We start from the raw sequence: 15,734 nt of genomic DNA, 5'->3' as shown, positions 1-15,734 counted from the left end.
TTCAGACTTTGGAGGCTTTCCAACTCTTGGCTCTGGGGTGTTCACCCCACCACTCTGGGGAAGCCAATAGGTGAACCTAGGCTCAACCTCTACCCTGGGTTCCAGGCCAGGAACTCTGTATGGAGCAGATAAAGTATGTTTGTGCAGACTCTTCTGTATCCCTGAGCTTCTTCCTACCATTGTCTGCAGCTGGGCCTATCTCACCATCTCTTCCCAGACTGACTCTTCTACACGTCCCCAAAAAGGGAAACGTTAGTTATGGGGAACAAAAGGTTCCATACCAGACCTACCAGCTCCAAGGAACTCTGACCCCAGCGAGCCCTTCTTTTATAGGACTAGCTCAAGAAGTCCTCTCTCAGTCAACCACTAGTGAGCTGAACTCTTACTTGTTTAACTCCTCCTTCCAGACTTGACACCTAACACAGGTTTATCAGGGTGGGTCTGATTGGGCCCATAGGCTCTCATTAACCCCTTCTTGGTCTGTGTGCCCTATTATACCTGTCATGTTCTGACTGCTGCAATTGAAAGACACAGCTACTAATTGGATAGGCAAGTTAAACCATTTACTGTACATTTAGGGACAGATCCTAATCTGCTGTAATTTGGCAACTCTCCATTGAGGAGCTGTTCCTCAGTCACTGTTTCTGGGAAGGACTTCTTTATAAACAAGAGCAGGGAGATGTGGAATTCTGGTGTCCTGTCTGCTGAATCCTGGTTGGATTTTGTTTCCAGCCTGTTGGCGAGGTTGTTGGCAAAGTCCCACTGTTCTCAGCCATTTGACTGCACAGTTTATTACAACTAGGAACAAGGGAAATTATAGGAAGCTTAAGCTGTTGGTTTGTTCATTGGCATTTTCCCCTGCATGCACAGATGGGGCAGATGGGGCAATGGCAATTCTGGCACTCCATTTTGTGTGCTCATTTGGCATAGTTTAAAAGTTCTGAGCAGCCCTGGTAATACATTGCAAAATCCACCAGCAGTGTTTTGGGGACAACCAGGTGACAGAGGAAGAAAGATATTTTAGTCTATTAGTCGCTGCCCAGTGCAAACTGAATCTCTAGAAATATTCAATCTATTCTTCATTTACTGCTTCTCGGCATAATTAAGATAAACATGGCCAAGCAATATATGCAATAACCTTAATACCAAAAAGTAAGGAACTGGGTTCTTTTCCAATGTGTCATCTTACTCATTGCAAGCTCTCTGGGGCAGGGACTGTCTTTGTATTCGGGTTTATATAGTGGTAGCACAATCGGATCCAATCCATGACTACAGCTCCCAGTCCTGCAGTAATACAAATAAATAGTATTGGCAGAAGTCACCTCATGTTAGGCTAATCCTGCACTCCTTTATATCAATAGTGATATGCCCATTGACTTCAACAGGTGCAGGATCCAACACAAAATTATGTGTAAGGAACTTTTTAGTGGCAACCACTGTAACTAGATCCATATGATCACATAAATGAATTGGGAATCCTTTTACTGAACAAACATAGCATTACAGTCAAAACAGAACAGTGGCCCCAGCACAAAGCCAACATGATTTTGGAAGTTTGTAGAAAAGATTTCAAATATATTAAATACCTTCATGATGTATTAGTTCAACAAGAACTGTGAAAGGAGGTGCTGTTATAAAACCTTACAAAATGCCTATTCAAAGCTCCTGGGCAGTGAATGCTACAAGTGCATACCCTCAGGAAATTAAGGTAATTCCATGATTTAACATCATATTGAATATTTCCAGAGCTAAATATGGTTTGCTGAATAAGTGAGAAATTCAACTGCCTGATTGAACAGGTTTTTTTCATTATGTTTTTTAGACCAATATCCTTAGTCAGTAGCACTGAAGATTCATTTTAAACCTATACTGTACCTATGATGAAAAGGATCAGTACCATTTACCAATTTTTATGCTGACCCACTTACATTGTCTGGCTTGCTTGCTTACTTGAATTAGTACCGTCCTTCAAACTAGCACAGCTGGAACTACACAATGCACAATTCTGTGTTGGACTTCGTTTTTTTTTTAAATGAAATCTCTTGCTCCTCTTATTTTCCTGGATATCTCACTTACAGCCTCACAGTTCTCAGACTCTCTGCTGACTTTCCTGAAACTAACGAATTTCTTATATCTTCCAAGTTCTAATCTCCTTTTCAAATCTCACGAAGTTGTCACTCAGGAGATATAACCGAAGGGGATGCTCTCACTGAAATCTCTGGAAGTTTTGCCAGTGATGGCAGTGAGGAAGCTTCAGTGAGGAAAAGTCTGGACTCCCAGCACCAGATTCTGATCTGTTGTAAATCCAGAGTAACTCCACTGAAATCAGTCAAACTACTCTGGATTTACTACAATGAAATTGATGGAAGTTACTACAGATTTATCTGGCTCCAAAATTCCAAAAATCAGATCACTTACTGGACAGTTACAGCTTCTATCTATTTGGTTACAGACTTGAATTATTGCATTACCTGCTGCTCCAGTTAAGACAGCTAATTAATTTACAACTGTACATTTGTTGATGATACTGGCTAGCAGAATCAAATGTACATTCTGTTGAAAAGAACTAAACTATTTAAAATAATTTATGGAAAGTGAAAAATACATTTTGGGCCCTTTTGCAGATTAAAGAAATTGCAGTTTTCAGATTAGTTTGCTTTCTAATATGCAGCAATATTGTCCTTATGGAGAATTCTGTATTAGGTGTCATATTAAAAAAAACTAACTTATTTTAAAATATCATCTCATGTCATCAAGTGATCCACTGAGGAAAGTGAAGTTTGATTCTTGTATTCCCAATCTCTAATCATCCTTCTGCTCCCGCAATACATCTTGTTATAGAGCCACGTTTTCTATGATATATTCTCTAGACTTCACATTCCTAGCCATTCCTCTGTACTCATGTCTTAAAGGCATATTATTTATATACTGCTCTATGAATTAGCAGATAAGGTGCTAAAGGGGTAAGACAATGTATTGAAGCAGCATTTAAAATTACAAAGTTAGAAATGACTGGGTAAGTCATTATCAACATGAATGTGCTAACTACTGTCATTTGCAGCTTTTGAAACTATTTTTTAACCAGGCCTTGAGCAATTGCTCCTGAAAGTGTGAAATACAGAGGCATGTACCTTAAAGCAAAGGTAAAGAAGGTTAGTACAAAGAAAAGGAGTACTTGTGGCACCTTAGAGACTAACCAATTTATTTGAGCATAAGCTTTTGTGGGCTAAAACCCACTTCATCAGACGCATGCAGTGGAAAATACAGTAGGAAGATATATACACAGATAATGAAAAAATGGTTGTTGCCGTACGAACTGTAAGGAGACTAATCAATTAAGGTGGGCTATTATCAGCAGCAGGGAAAAAAAACCCTTTTTTAGTCATAATCAGGATGGCCCATTTCAAATCGTTGACAAGGTGTGAGTAACAGTAGGGAAAAAATTAGCATGGGGAAATAGTTTTTACTTTGTGTAATAACCCATCCACTCCCAGTCTTTATTCAAGCTTAATTTAATGGTGTCCTGTTTGCAAATTAATTCCAATTCAGCAGTTTCTCTGAGTCTGTTTTTGAAGGTTTTTTGTTGTTGGAGAATTGTGACTTTTAGGTCTGAAATCGAGTGACCAAAGAGATTGAAGTGTTCTCCGACTGGTTTTTGAATGTTATAATTCTTGACGTCTGATTTGTGTCCATTTATTCTTTTGCGTAGAGACTGTGGTTTGGCCAATGTACATGGCAGAGGGGCGTTGCTGGCACATGATGGCATATATCACATTGGTAGATGTGCAGGTGAACGAGCCTCTGATAGTGTGGCTCATGTGATTAGGCCCTGTGATGGTGTCCCTTGAATAGATATGTGGACACAGTTGGCAACGGGCTTTGTTGCAAGGACAGGTTCCTGGGTTAGTGTTTTTGTTTGGTTGCTCGTGAGTATTTGCTTCAGGTTGGGGGGTGTCTGTAAGCGGGGACTGGCCTGTCTCCCAGGATCTGTGAGTAAGGGATTGTCCTTCAGGATAGGTTGTAAATCCTTGATGTGCTGGAGAGGTTTTAGTTGGGGGCTGAAGGTGACAGCTAGTGCCGTTCTGTTACTTTCTTTGTTGGGCCTGTCCTGGAGTAGGTGACTTCTGGATCAGTGTTTGTTTTTTTTTTTTTTCCTCTTCCTGCTGATAATAGATAAAAAGTTAGTACAGTGATTATTACTTATCAAATAAACTGCAAGCAAGAAACCTTTAACTAAAGTCAGCACTTGATAGTAAAAATCTTTCCAGATACATGAAAATATAAACTAGAGTTTGTTATCCCTGAAGAAATCTAGAAAATCAATTTATTGTGGGACAATACATTGATTTGTATGCTTGACTACTTTTTTTTTCGCTCCCTAAATTAACGGAGAAAAATGGCTTTTACTATGACCTCTAGTGGACATAGTGCAATCAAGCATAAAAGTGACTTACCTTACAGAAACAAGGTGGGTGAGGTAATATCTTTTATTGGTACAACTTCTGTTGGTGAGAGACAAGCTTTTGAGCTTACACAAAGCTCTTCTTCAGGTCTGGGAAACTTAATCAGTGTCACAACTGAATACAAGATATTACATAATTCTTCCCAGTAGTAATGTGCACATTTGATCTAATCTGTCGCTTATCATATTGCAGAAAGATGACAGAAACTGATTAAAATCAAGAGCATTTATTTCATGTTCTCACTGTCTTTGAAATATTTTGTTACTAAACTGTAGGACTATTCACTTCTTTTTTTAACCTTTATAGGTGTCCTACAAACATCAGCTGTCAAGGTAAACTGATAGTAACAAAACAATTTAAATGTATTTATTTTTATGGGTTAGCAGCAGCAGTAAAAAGATGCAATAGTAAAACAATGGTGTATTTTGTCCTTGCTGTTCCCTTTAGAAGTACTGGCTTCTGCCCAGGTTTGGCATCAGTTCTGAAGAGAGATACTCACTTGCCCTTCCTCTTGGGCAGAAGGAGCCAAATTCGGTAATACCTGGTGTAAACTGAAGGAGACGGATAGAGTTATACTTTGGATGAGCTTATTCCAAGGTGCTTCAGATGCTGATGACTATGTGCCTCACTTAGAAAAAAATCAAGGGAGAGGAAAAATAACGACCTCCCCCAACCACTAAATCCCAAACCAAGAAACTCGGACAGGCTCATCATCATCGTGCTGTAACAATGTGTTAAAATTCTGTTCACAAGGACAAACTCATGCTGAACGCTGGGCAACTAAGTAAGGCATGTCTTAGTAAAAACAAACATTCTGTACTGGTATAAGAAACAACAAGGAAGAAAAATGAAGATAAATAAAATCAGCGCATAAATACTCTACTGAAGTGGCTATAAATAGAACAGCCAGAAAGAACTGACGCTCTTGCACAGTTTCCTACGTTATGCGTGTGGTGGGTCTGTAAGAGGACAGACAGAAGATAAGGAGGGGGAGGAATGTAAGCTCCTAACCCTGAAGTGCAACGGGCACCTTAAAAAGAACAAACACGTCAGAATTCAGAAAAAAATGAATCCAAAAGATTGGTGTTTCCCCCTACCCCATATCCTCAAAGCTGTGTAGGTGTGAGCGCGCTCTGCCCACCCAATTCCCATCCCAGCGAGCTTTTAACAGCAGGCTCATCATCCCTAATATGAATGTAAAGCTACGATGAAAACAAAGAGCGCTGGTTCCCAGCTGGGTTAAACAAGCAGTGGGTAAGGTGGTGATCAAACGTTTCTGGGCCAGGGACTTTCAGTCACTTTGTTGGATACCGCCGGCTCTTTGCAGGCAACTTCTCCAACGTCTTTGTACGCAGAGAGCTGCCAGCAAACAAACGTGTTCTTGGTCTGAGTTTACAACCTCCCGCTCTCCGCAGGCTGCGGTGCAGAGTCCGACGGAGCCCAAGTCATCAGCTTTGCAAAAGTCACGGGCTCCCCGTAAAGCCACCCACTTCTGTTTTCCACCCTGCTCCGCTGCCTCAGGAAGAAGGCGAAAATGGGATGAAAGCTATTGGGGCCGAGTGCAAGTTCTGCTCGTGTGAAATATTAATGCGCCCGTGAAATGGAGCTTTTAGCCCACCGAAGCGCAGCCCTTTCGCAGGCGGGAGCCGGGGGGAATCCCAGCGGGGCTGGCGAGTAAATGACCAGTGATTCCCTGGGAGGCCTCAGTCAGGGGGGCCGAGCGGGGCGGGGCTGGCCCAGAGGGCGGGAAAGGGAAGGAGAAGGAAAGCAGCCTCTGGGTGAAGCCCCCCCACCGAGCTGCCGCCAACCCCTGGCGGCGGGGGACGGAGGCAGAGGCGAGAGGCAGCTCCACTCCCTCGCTGTGCCAGGGAGGCAGGAGGAGGCGTGTCCCCTCCCCGCCGCCACTTCCCTGGCTCCGCCGAGCCTCTCTGTCTCCAGCTCGCCTCTCAGCAGACAGCGGGCGGCGGCAGCGGGGAGAGCGGAGGAGGCAGCGGAGCGGGGCTCTCCAACTTGGCGGGGCTTTCCCTTCCTCCCTGGCCCCGCGGCTGCACCATGCCCTCGGCGCCGCCTCCGCGGGCCGCCCGCAGCAGCAGCAGCACCACCACCACCCGGGCACAGGGAGCCCCGACGCCCGCAGCCGCGCCCAGCGGGCTCCCGGGCTCTTCCTCCGCGCCCCACTGAAGCGGCAGCTCCGAGCGCCGCGGCTTGCCTGGGTCTCCCGCCGCCCCGGGGCGCGGGCAGCCGCTGGCTCCGAGGGGGCGCACGCGCCTCTGGCCGCGCCCAGCCCCGGGGAGCCGAACCGCAGGAGGGGCGCGGGGACCCTCCTCTCCTCGCCCGCGGGGGGCATCAGCCGGGGGCCCCGAGCCGAGGCCAGCAGCCGCCTCCTGCTCTCCCAACCCCCAGCCCCGCGCAAGCCATGAACTTTGGCCGGGGCCGCTCGGTGGTGTTGAACGTGGGGGGCACCCGCTACTCCTTCTCCCGCGAGGTGCTGAAGGACTTCCCGCTGCGGCGGGTGAGCCGGCTGCACGGCTGCCTCTCGGAGCAGGACGTGCTGGAGGTGTGCGACGACTACGACCGGGAGCGCAACGAGTTCTTCTTCGACCGCCACTCGGAGGCCTTCGGCTTCATCCTGCTCTACGTGCGGCACGGCCACCTGCGCTTCGCGCCGCACATGTGCGAGCTCTCCTTCTACAACGAGATGATCTACTGGGGGCTCGAGTGCTCGCACCTGGACTACTGCTGCCAGCGCCGCCTGGACGACCGCATGTCCGACACCTACACCTTCTACTCGGCCGACGAGCCCGGCGACGGCGGCGAGGACACGCGGCCCCCGGCCGAGCCCCCGCCCGCCGCCGAGGGCAGGAAGTGGCTGGAGAGGATGAGGCGGACTTTCGAGGAGCCCACCTCGTCCGTGGCCGCCCAGATCCTGGCCACGGTCTCCATCCTCTTCGTCATCGTGTCCATGGTGGTGCTGTGCGCCAGCACCCTGCCCGAGTGGCGGGCGGCGGAGAACCGCAGCGTGGAGGAGCACAGCAGGTACACAGCAGACTCAGTGAGGGAACCCTCCGGGTAGGACGAGTCACTTATTTTCCCACTGTCCAGTCCGGTGTGTCCAGTCCCGTGTGTCCTGCCGCTCATCCTGACAGTTAATGACTATCAATTATTGAGCACCCTGATACTCCCCCTTCCACACAGCCAGCCCTGAAACTCCCCCGGGAGGGTAATGCCTGCCCTGGTAGGGTTTGGATCGGAACCTCCTTGTCCTAGGCCCTATGCTAACTCCCGCATAAAAAACCTCCTTACCCATGAGCTGACATTGTAATTGACAATTCCCTCATCTGTAAACTAGGCGGCTCTGAATTTCAATATTTATTTATTATAGTGGAAACCTCCTAAGTAACAAGGGGAACCTTGTAGCTATTCTTCCTCTAGACAGAGGGGGACAGATTCTAATCTCGGTTACACTGGAGTAAAATGGATCCTGCACCCCTTTTGCCCACCAATAATCATAACCCATAAGAATAATCCCTTTTAAGTCTGTGGGACTCTTTTATGAGTAAGGATTACTCAAGTGAGGAAAGGGTGTAGGATTGGTCCTCCTAAGTGGAGAAAAGCAAACTAAAACCCTAAATTTTAAGAAATAGATTTATTTTGCCCATTTTTGATTGTTTTAAAAAATTAAATGCAATATATATTCCATAAATATACTTACAAGGACCCAGTCCTCCAATATATACTGTACACAAATGCCCTGCTTCTGCCAGTTCTTAAGTATGTGAGTAACTTTACAGCCCTACATCCTGAGAGGACCAGATTCTATACATAGACTCATAGACATTAGAGATGGAGAAGGTCTGTTAGAGAAATGATTCTGTTCCCTTACAAGTGTATTATATAGTGTCCCAACAGATATTTAAATTGATGCCATACATTACATTTGATTTTAGCCAAAACATATTTAAAAACATTAAGGTTGTGAAATAAACAAAGACATACAAAATTAATATTGTGGCTTTCGGGTTCAATCCTGCAGGTCTTATAAATATGAGCAATCCGTATTGGGCTTGATTCTGATCTCACACCAGTGTTGAACTGATGTAACTCCATGGATGTCAGTTATTCCTGATTTAAACAAGTGGGAGAACGGACTCAAATGCACAGACTAAGTAAGAATTACTCATCTGAGGGAGTTTGACGTATACAAAAAAAAAAAATTTCTGTTCCTCTTTGCTGATGGGGGATATTTGTGTGCCAGCAGAAGTTTTCATCCTCCACAGTTCAGCCTATCCTGCTTTTCTCTATAGTTAAGTCATCTTGTCATTATGAAATCAGTCTGTTGCCATAGAATTAATTGGTATGTGATATATTCTGTGCTAATAGTCAAATTCATTCCTTAGAAGTATGTTCATGGTTTCCATTGACTTCGATATATGTGTGCAGCTCCAAGTTCACTGTAACTGGGCCAAAGACTTCACTGCAGGATCAAATGGGGATGGAGATGGACTGAGAGGGAGTTGACTCCTGTTTAGATACAAATACCATGGGTAAAAATGAAAAGATCTATAATTAAGCTTGATATATGTGAAAGTTTCTGGCGGTTTAAAAGCTCGCCTTTAAATTGTCCCTAATTATTTCAGATATGTCCAAAGAGTAGATACCTTGGGTGATTTTTATATAAACTTATGTAGATACCTAACAGATAGAAAAATATGTGCTGACACACCTAAGCACTATTGACTTTACTCACAATAATTCTTGATAGTGTGCAGGTCAACTGTAAAGTTGTTGCACTTACCTAAATGAGTTTTTATTTACAGCTAAGCGTTACATGTTTTATACTTAACTTTTAAACAAAACTTAATACCCCTTCCACAAAAATGCATTTATATAACATTACTCACCAGGGTAACCTTGTCACATGTATAAGTATTTGCAGGAGTGAGCCCTAGATACTAATAACATACAATGTGGCCAGTACCTGGGGAAGAGAAGGAAAAAAAATATTGAAGAGTGCTCTGTAAATAATTGGAAAAAAGCAGTATCAGTGGTAGGTTGAGAACTATTTGTGATGCCATATGGAATTGCAAAGAACTGGCCTACGGGATAGGGAATCAGGGTTGTGCTTCAACAATCCCTATGCTGCTCTTGCAGGAATCTTTACTATCTAGCCAATGATGTAACTTGGTTCATTTGAGATATAACTTTATTCATATATTATTGCTTCACAGATGTTAATAGTTTAACATTGAACACATTGCAAATGGGTGCATGTTCTTCCTCCGGTTGCCACCATACTTATAGGACACACTAGCTGAGGTGGCATAGCTCTTACATAGAGTGGCTGTCATAATTATGCACTTCAGTACTAAAAACATCAGGAGCTGGAAGAATGTGAGTTTATTTGCAGCTAGTGTAGATCATCATAGGCACGTTGACTTCAGTAAGCTTGTGACAGTTTACACCAGTTGAGAAGCTGACTCTGAGAGCCCAGTCCTGCAAACACATGAGTATTTGTTACTTATGTATTTCCAGGATCAGACTCCAGCACAGCTGTTATCTGGGTTTACTGCCTTTCTGCTTGCTTACCTTTGAATTTCCTTGCTTTCACTGGTATAGTTACAATTTAACGTTATTTACATTTAGAGCCAGATTTTCAAAAGAGCTCAGCGCTAAAGTTTTCCCATGAAATCCAGTATTTTTTTGAATGTAGGTATCTGCTGTGTTTTTAGTCTCTAGTATGTTCATTAATAAAAACTATTGGCCTTTTATCAGTGTTCTTCCTCCTCTTAAAAAGAAAAAACACATAAAAAAATACAGTGTAACAAAAACTCCCATTAATTTCTTTGGTATGAGGGACAAAGTATTATATTTTTCTCACAGCACTGAGCTGGTGACTATATTTCAACAATAAATGGAGATGTTATTTAAATAATTCAGAAATAAGAATCTTTTCATCTTCGTAGTGTATGCACAATGTGCCTCGAGTGGCATGTGACAAAGATTCATCACCGTATGTGGTCCACTGGTTGGATCATCAGTATCCGGCCTGCACCAGGGAAGCTAAAGGGGAGCACAACATCCCTCCCTCACCCCCCATTTTCATAATGCAAAAGATCAGATTGTTGCCGGCACCCAGTGCCGAGAGGCTGAACAAGATGACTGCAAAAGTCCTCAAGATTGGCATGTGAAAGTTAAGGTATATCACATGACTGGCATTTGGCACAACTTTTTTTTCCTCCTGGATTTCACAGTGAATCAATTGCCTCAACCTTTAAATTCCATCAGTAAAGTTTAAAAAAGGCTTAATTATTTTTAATACCTATTATAAATTACCTTTTCATTAGCTTCTAGGATTTTCTGAAATTCTACTGGACTTTTATGGATGAGTCTTGCAGTCCTTTTGCAGAAAAAAGTTCCCATTTCAGTTAGCTGAGGAAGGACCGCAGGAGTAAACCCATTGACACAGTTTTAGGACAAGCTTTAGACTCTTTCCAGTGTCTTAAGTGCACCCCTCAGGTGACAAGTGTTTCTTCCTATGATCCAGTCTCTGTTGGACTGGATCTTTGGGTGGCAATTCCCTGTTTTACAACTATTAACAACAGGCCCAACTGTGTTTTGGGGCCTATATAAGCCCTTTTCCTCTGGGGACCTGTGACCAGCAAACTGAGTAAACAAACTTCTAAACAAATCATTATTCATCCATCCAAAAGGTACATAGCACACAGAGCAAAGGGTAAAAACAACAGAGGTCTGTATATATAGTTCCCCTTACCTACACCTAATCTTTTCTTAGAAGTTTAGTAAATTCCTTTCAGCCCAGTTAGCTCTGTCTCTGGTATGGGAGAGAGCCTGTTTGCTGCAGTTTGTGTCTTTCTCAGAGCATTTCCATTTGTGTCTTCCCCTGGGCAACTACTGAGAACCCACCAACAGGTAAATTAAGGTGCATATGATGATATTTATAAAGTATATGCTTAATTATTTCACTCTCTACAACCATACGTTGTTAAGTGCATCACTTTGCACAGCACTCCTAAGGTCTAATTGAAAGGCCAACTGAAGTAAGTGGAAAGACACTCATGGACTTTAACTGGGTTTGGATCAGGCCCCTAGTCTTTGGATATCTAGATTAATCAGGGAGGGAGGTAGTTTATCTCCTGGGATATTTCATTATATTCTGGGGGCTCTCTCTTAAAAAGAAGATGAACAAGATAGCTAACTACCAGAGTATTTACTGCTTTTTAAAAATAAATTAACACATACAATAATTGCAATTAATTTCAGTGCCCACTCATTTGTGTCAGAACCTTGCTATTCCCCTCCCAATTCTTTACCTGCACATTCCTTATATATTTATTATGTTTCATTTTAAAATGTGCCCATTCTGATGTAGGCATCTGTAAACTTTTTATAAAACCATCAGTTTAGAATCAATATTGTAAGAGAGAGACCCACCGTCACACATCAGTAGAAAAAGCTATGATGGTTACATTTGTCCTGTGTAAAGTAATTCTACAGTACAACAAAGAGATGCATTCTGTTTTCATTGGAAACCACAACGCTTCATTACGATTTTTCCCAGGCTATTTTTCAATTAAAAAAAAATAATTTATTTTTTGGAGAAGGTACCAGACTGGTCATCCCGGCAAGTGAATTGTTATCTGCAGAGCAAGTAAAGTATGGACAGAAGCTGGGCAAGCTTCCCCCAAACAGTCCTACCAATCAGCCTTGACCCCCTTCTGTAGGTAATACCACTAAGAATGATAGAGTAGTTCAGTCCACAGCCTATACAGTCCTCTGAATTTATGGAGACTGTTAGTAAGAGTGGTGTCTACTAGTGCCAACTGACACCAGTTTTGTGTACATGTTCAGATGTGAGTACCCATTCACAAGAAAAAGAACTGAGAGCAACAAACCTTTCACGTGGTCCTCTGAACAGCCATCAGATGATTATGAGTTTTGGTCATGACCATTTGGGTCAATATGTGACCCAGTAGTAAAAAGATCTATATTCTATCAATCCCCTGGAGTCAGGTTCCCTTAAGTTAAAGCCATATCATATCCTCTCACTTCTGGGAGGGAGATAGAGGGCCTAGGAAACTCAGGGAGAGTCACGTAAGGGTTCTCTCTTAGGGAGAGGCATGGAGTATAAGAATTCCAAATCTTGCCGATCCCAGAGATTAGCAGGGAATGGGGCTTCTGGTTTGCAGTGAGGCTGCCCTCCATGGGGCTATTTCTAGGAATGAGGGAGTAGAAGTACAGAGCAGAAGTTATTACTGAAAACATTTCGCACAGCAATGTATTTTGTGACCTTGCTCTCCTCCTACCTGGTACATCCCACTCCTCAAGGGAGAAGAATTGTTCCAGGACTTCCACAAGCTGCTGTGGAGCAGACAGCAGCAGCCTCAGTCTCCCCTTCTGTTGCTTTTGGTGATTTAAAGTCCTCCTCATAGACTCATAGATATTAAGGTCAAAAGGGGCCATTATGATCATCTAGTCTGACCTCCTGCACATTGCAGGCCACAGAATCTGACCACCCACTCCTGCAATAAACCTCTCACCTATGTCTGAGCTATTGAAGTTCTCAAATCATGGTTTAAAGACTTAAAGGTGCAGAGAATCCTCCAACAAGTAACCCGTGCCCCATGCTACAGAGGAAGGCGAAAAACCCCCAGGGCCTCTTCCAATTCTGCCCCGGAGGAAAATTCCTTCCCGACCCCAAATATGGCGATCAGCTGAAACCTTGAGCATGTGGACAAGATTCACCAGCCAGATACCCAGGAAAGAATTCTCTGTAGTAACTCAGATCCCACCCCATCTAACATCCCATCCCAGGCCATTGGGCCTATTTACCATGAATAGTTAAAGATCAATTAATTGCCAGAATCGTGTTATCCCATCATACCATCTCCTCCATAAACTTATCGAGTCTCCTCTTTGTTCCCCTGTGTCACACAGCAAATGGATATTTAGGGTCCTGAAAGTTTTTGATTTGTGGACCCATCTATAAACTGATCCTGTTATGACACTGAAATGAGAGCTGTGCAAAATCTTTTTGGGACTTCCTAAGCCTTTCCATTGCAGGTCATTTGGAGCCTGTCATAGACTCACCATCCTGGAGCACCTCCTCATGGCAAGACTCAGCATTGCAGCCCCTCTGTCTTACCCTCCTCCTCCAGGCTTCAGTGGTCTGTGCAGTGACTTGGCCCTCCACTAAGGTCACACTAAGAGTCCGACCCCTCCTAAGGTAACAGAATTCCATCTTGAAGGAATGAAAACTCTTCCACGTGTCCCAGACGCAGTCATCCACAGACTCTTTCCCCCTCTCCCCGACTCTGTACATCTCTTCTCACTCCCTTTCCTCCTAGGGCTTTCTCTCTGGAGGACCAATTTCTCTTAAACCACTGATCCTTGGGGTATCTTCCCTGGAGTCTCTCTTCTCCCAAGCTAGCTTCAGGAGTCTCCATTTCCCCAGCTGTCCTCTTCAGTTAGGGACAGTCCCACAGCATAAGCTTTTTCTCACAGAGCAGAAACTCACACCTTCTCATATATGACTCCACTTCCTAGTGCCCTGCAGTCCCTCCTCTATACGAATGACCCAGTCTGGTTCTCCAGCTAGGTCTAATGCTCAATTACCTGTCTCCCGTCCAGGTGCCACAGAACTGACTAATTGAGCTTTCTGTCTCTCCTTAATCCTGCCTCTCCCAGTCCTGTCTGGAATGTACCCTATCACGGAGCCTTTACAACCTATTGTGCCAATTGTCTGTTGTGCATGCTCATTCTCAGAACTGTTTTCCCAGGAAGAGATGCCCGCCCCCACCCTTTTTCACATACTAAAATCATGGTTGAATGTGTAGAATGTAACCCCCAGTTAGTAAGTATGTATAACTTATGCTTTCCTAAGCAAGGTAAAACAAAAATAGCTGCTTTTCTAAACACCACCTATCAACAATTACCAGAGGGCATTTGTTCACGTTATAAAATAGATCTCTGCAAAATTTCAGTTAAAAAAACTTGAGCTGTATTTGAATCTCCGGAGCCCAGAAAATACGTTTGAAACCACTAGTGTTTAGTTTCCTACCTTCGCAGAACTTCAGAACACCAAACACATTTGTTTCCAACATTTAATAAAAAAGAAGAAGAGCTCCTTGCCAGGCTGAGATCCAGTTTGTCGTGTTTTAGCCTCAAACACCATTTTATAGCTACATTCTAAACTCCTTTATATAGAGAGCACTGTGACTAGGTAATGGAACTACATACATCAATTTAAATATAGGGACATGAATGCCTCTGCTATAACTGACTTGTCCGATGAGACATTCATACAAAGGTACATTCAGACTGGGACAGATTGTAGCTAGCCCTGTGTGCGGGTGCACCAGAGAACGAGAGGGTGCCAGGATCTGACATGTCCCCTTACTTCCTCACATAGGCTGGCCATAATGGGCATTGGCAAGATCTACTCAGGACTAGGTGCTGCAAACTTCTACAAAGTGGGTAGGAAGGGATGGTGAAGAGCTAGTGTTTCCCCATCCCCAGCAGCAGTGGTCAGAAGACAACTGCAGAGCAAGTGCACTCTCTACTTTCTTTAGGCACAATAACAGAACCCCTGGGAGCTCCAGAAGGCATTTTGGGAAAAGGGACCTTGTTACTACCCCTAATGTGGGGCTGTGATCATGTATGACATAGTCTAGCCTGTTCAGATATACTATCACTGACAGAATGCAGAACTGAAAGATGTTGACAGGAAAGTTTTGAGAACACAGTAAGTCGAGAATTCCCAACCACTTCACAGATTCAGGCCCTGATTCTGCAATATTTGCTATTTTATACTTGACATTTTTCTAGTTTAATGCTGCTTTTATGTGGAAATAAGATTTTAGGAACAATTTAGGCACAAATGGATGTTGACGGACTTTAATCACATATTGTCTTGTCGTGTTTTCTTCATGTGTCCTGTTGACTGTGTATGTTTTATTCAGAAGTTTAATAGATGATAAAGCCACTCCAGTTAATTCTTTTTTTGAGATTACAGCTAATTTCTTGGAGAATATTCTAAAGAAAAGAAAATTATCAGTTTAAAAAAAAAAGAAGAATTCACAACTGAAGGATGCTTTGTGACAATTCAGAATATGATTACTTTGAGTACATCACGCTAGTCTTGTTAGTGACTTTAAAAAGGGCATTTCCAAAGCAGTCTAAACCAGTCTATATGTAAAATAGGTTATTCTGCTAGGTAATTATAATTCAGAACAGAAAATTAAACAAAGTGAT

The 15,734-nt window shown here is 43.5% G+C and overlaps 1 protein-coding gene across 2 annotated transcripts in view; it reads left to right on the top strand.

The window, feature by feature from the left end:
* The first annotated feature begins 5,839 nt into the window (after positions 1-5,839).
* KCNG3 (potassium voltage-gated channel modifier subfamily G member 3) overlaps positions 5,840-15,734 on the top strand; it is a 36,232-nt gene continuing 26,337 nt past the window's right edge. Inside the window, exon 1 of one of the 2 annotated variants that reach the window (XM_048843023.2) lies at positions 5,840-7,532. In XM_048843023.2, the coding sequence (XP_048698980.2) occupies positions 6,142-7,532 (1,391 nt within the window). In that variant the 5' untranslated portion in view covers positions 5,840-6,141. The remainder of the gene's footprint in view (positions 7,533-15,734) is intronic. The other variant, XM_048843024.2, reaches the window with a different exon arrangement.

Source organism: Caretta caretta, chromosome 3 (assembly GCF_965140235.1).
Source record: "Caretta caretta isolate rCarCar2 chromosome 3, rCarCar1.hap1, whole genome shotgun sequence".
Lineage (NCBI taxonomy): Eukaryota > Metazoa > Chordata > Testudines > Cheloniidae > Caretta > Caretta caretta.
The sequence above is the reverse complement of the archived record's forward strand: the minus strand, read 5'-3'. Positions and strand labels throughout refer to the sequence as shown.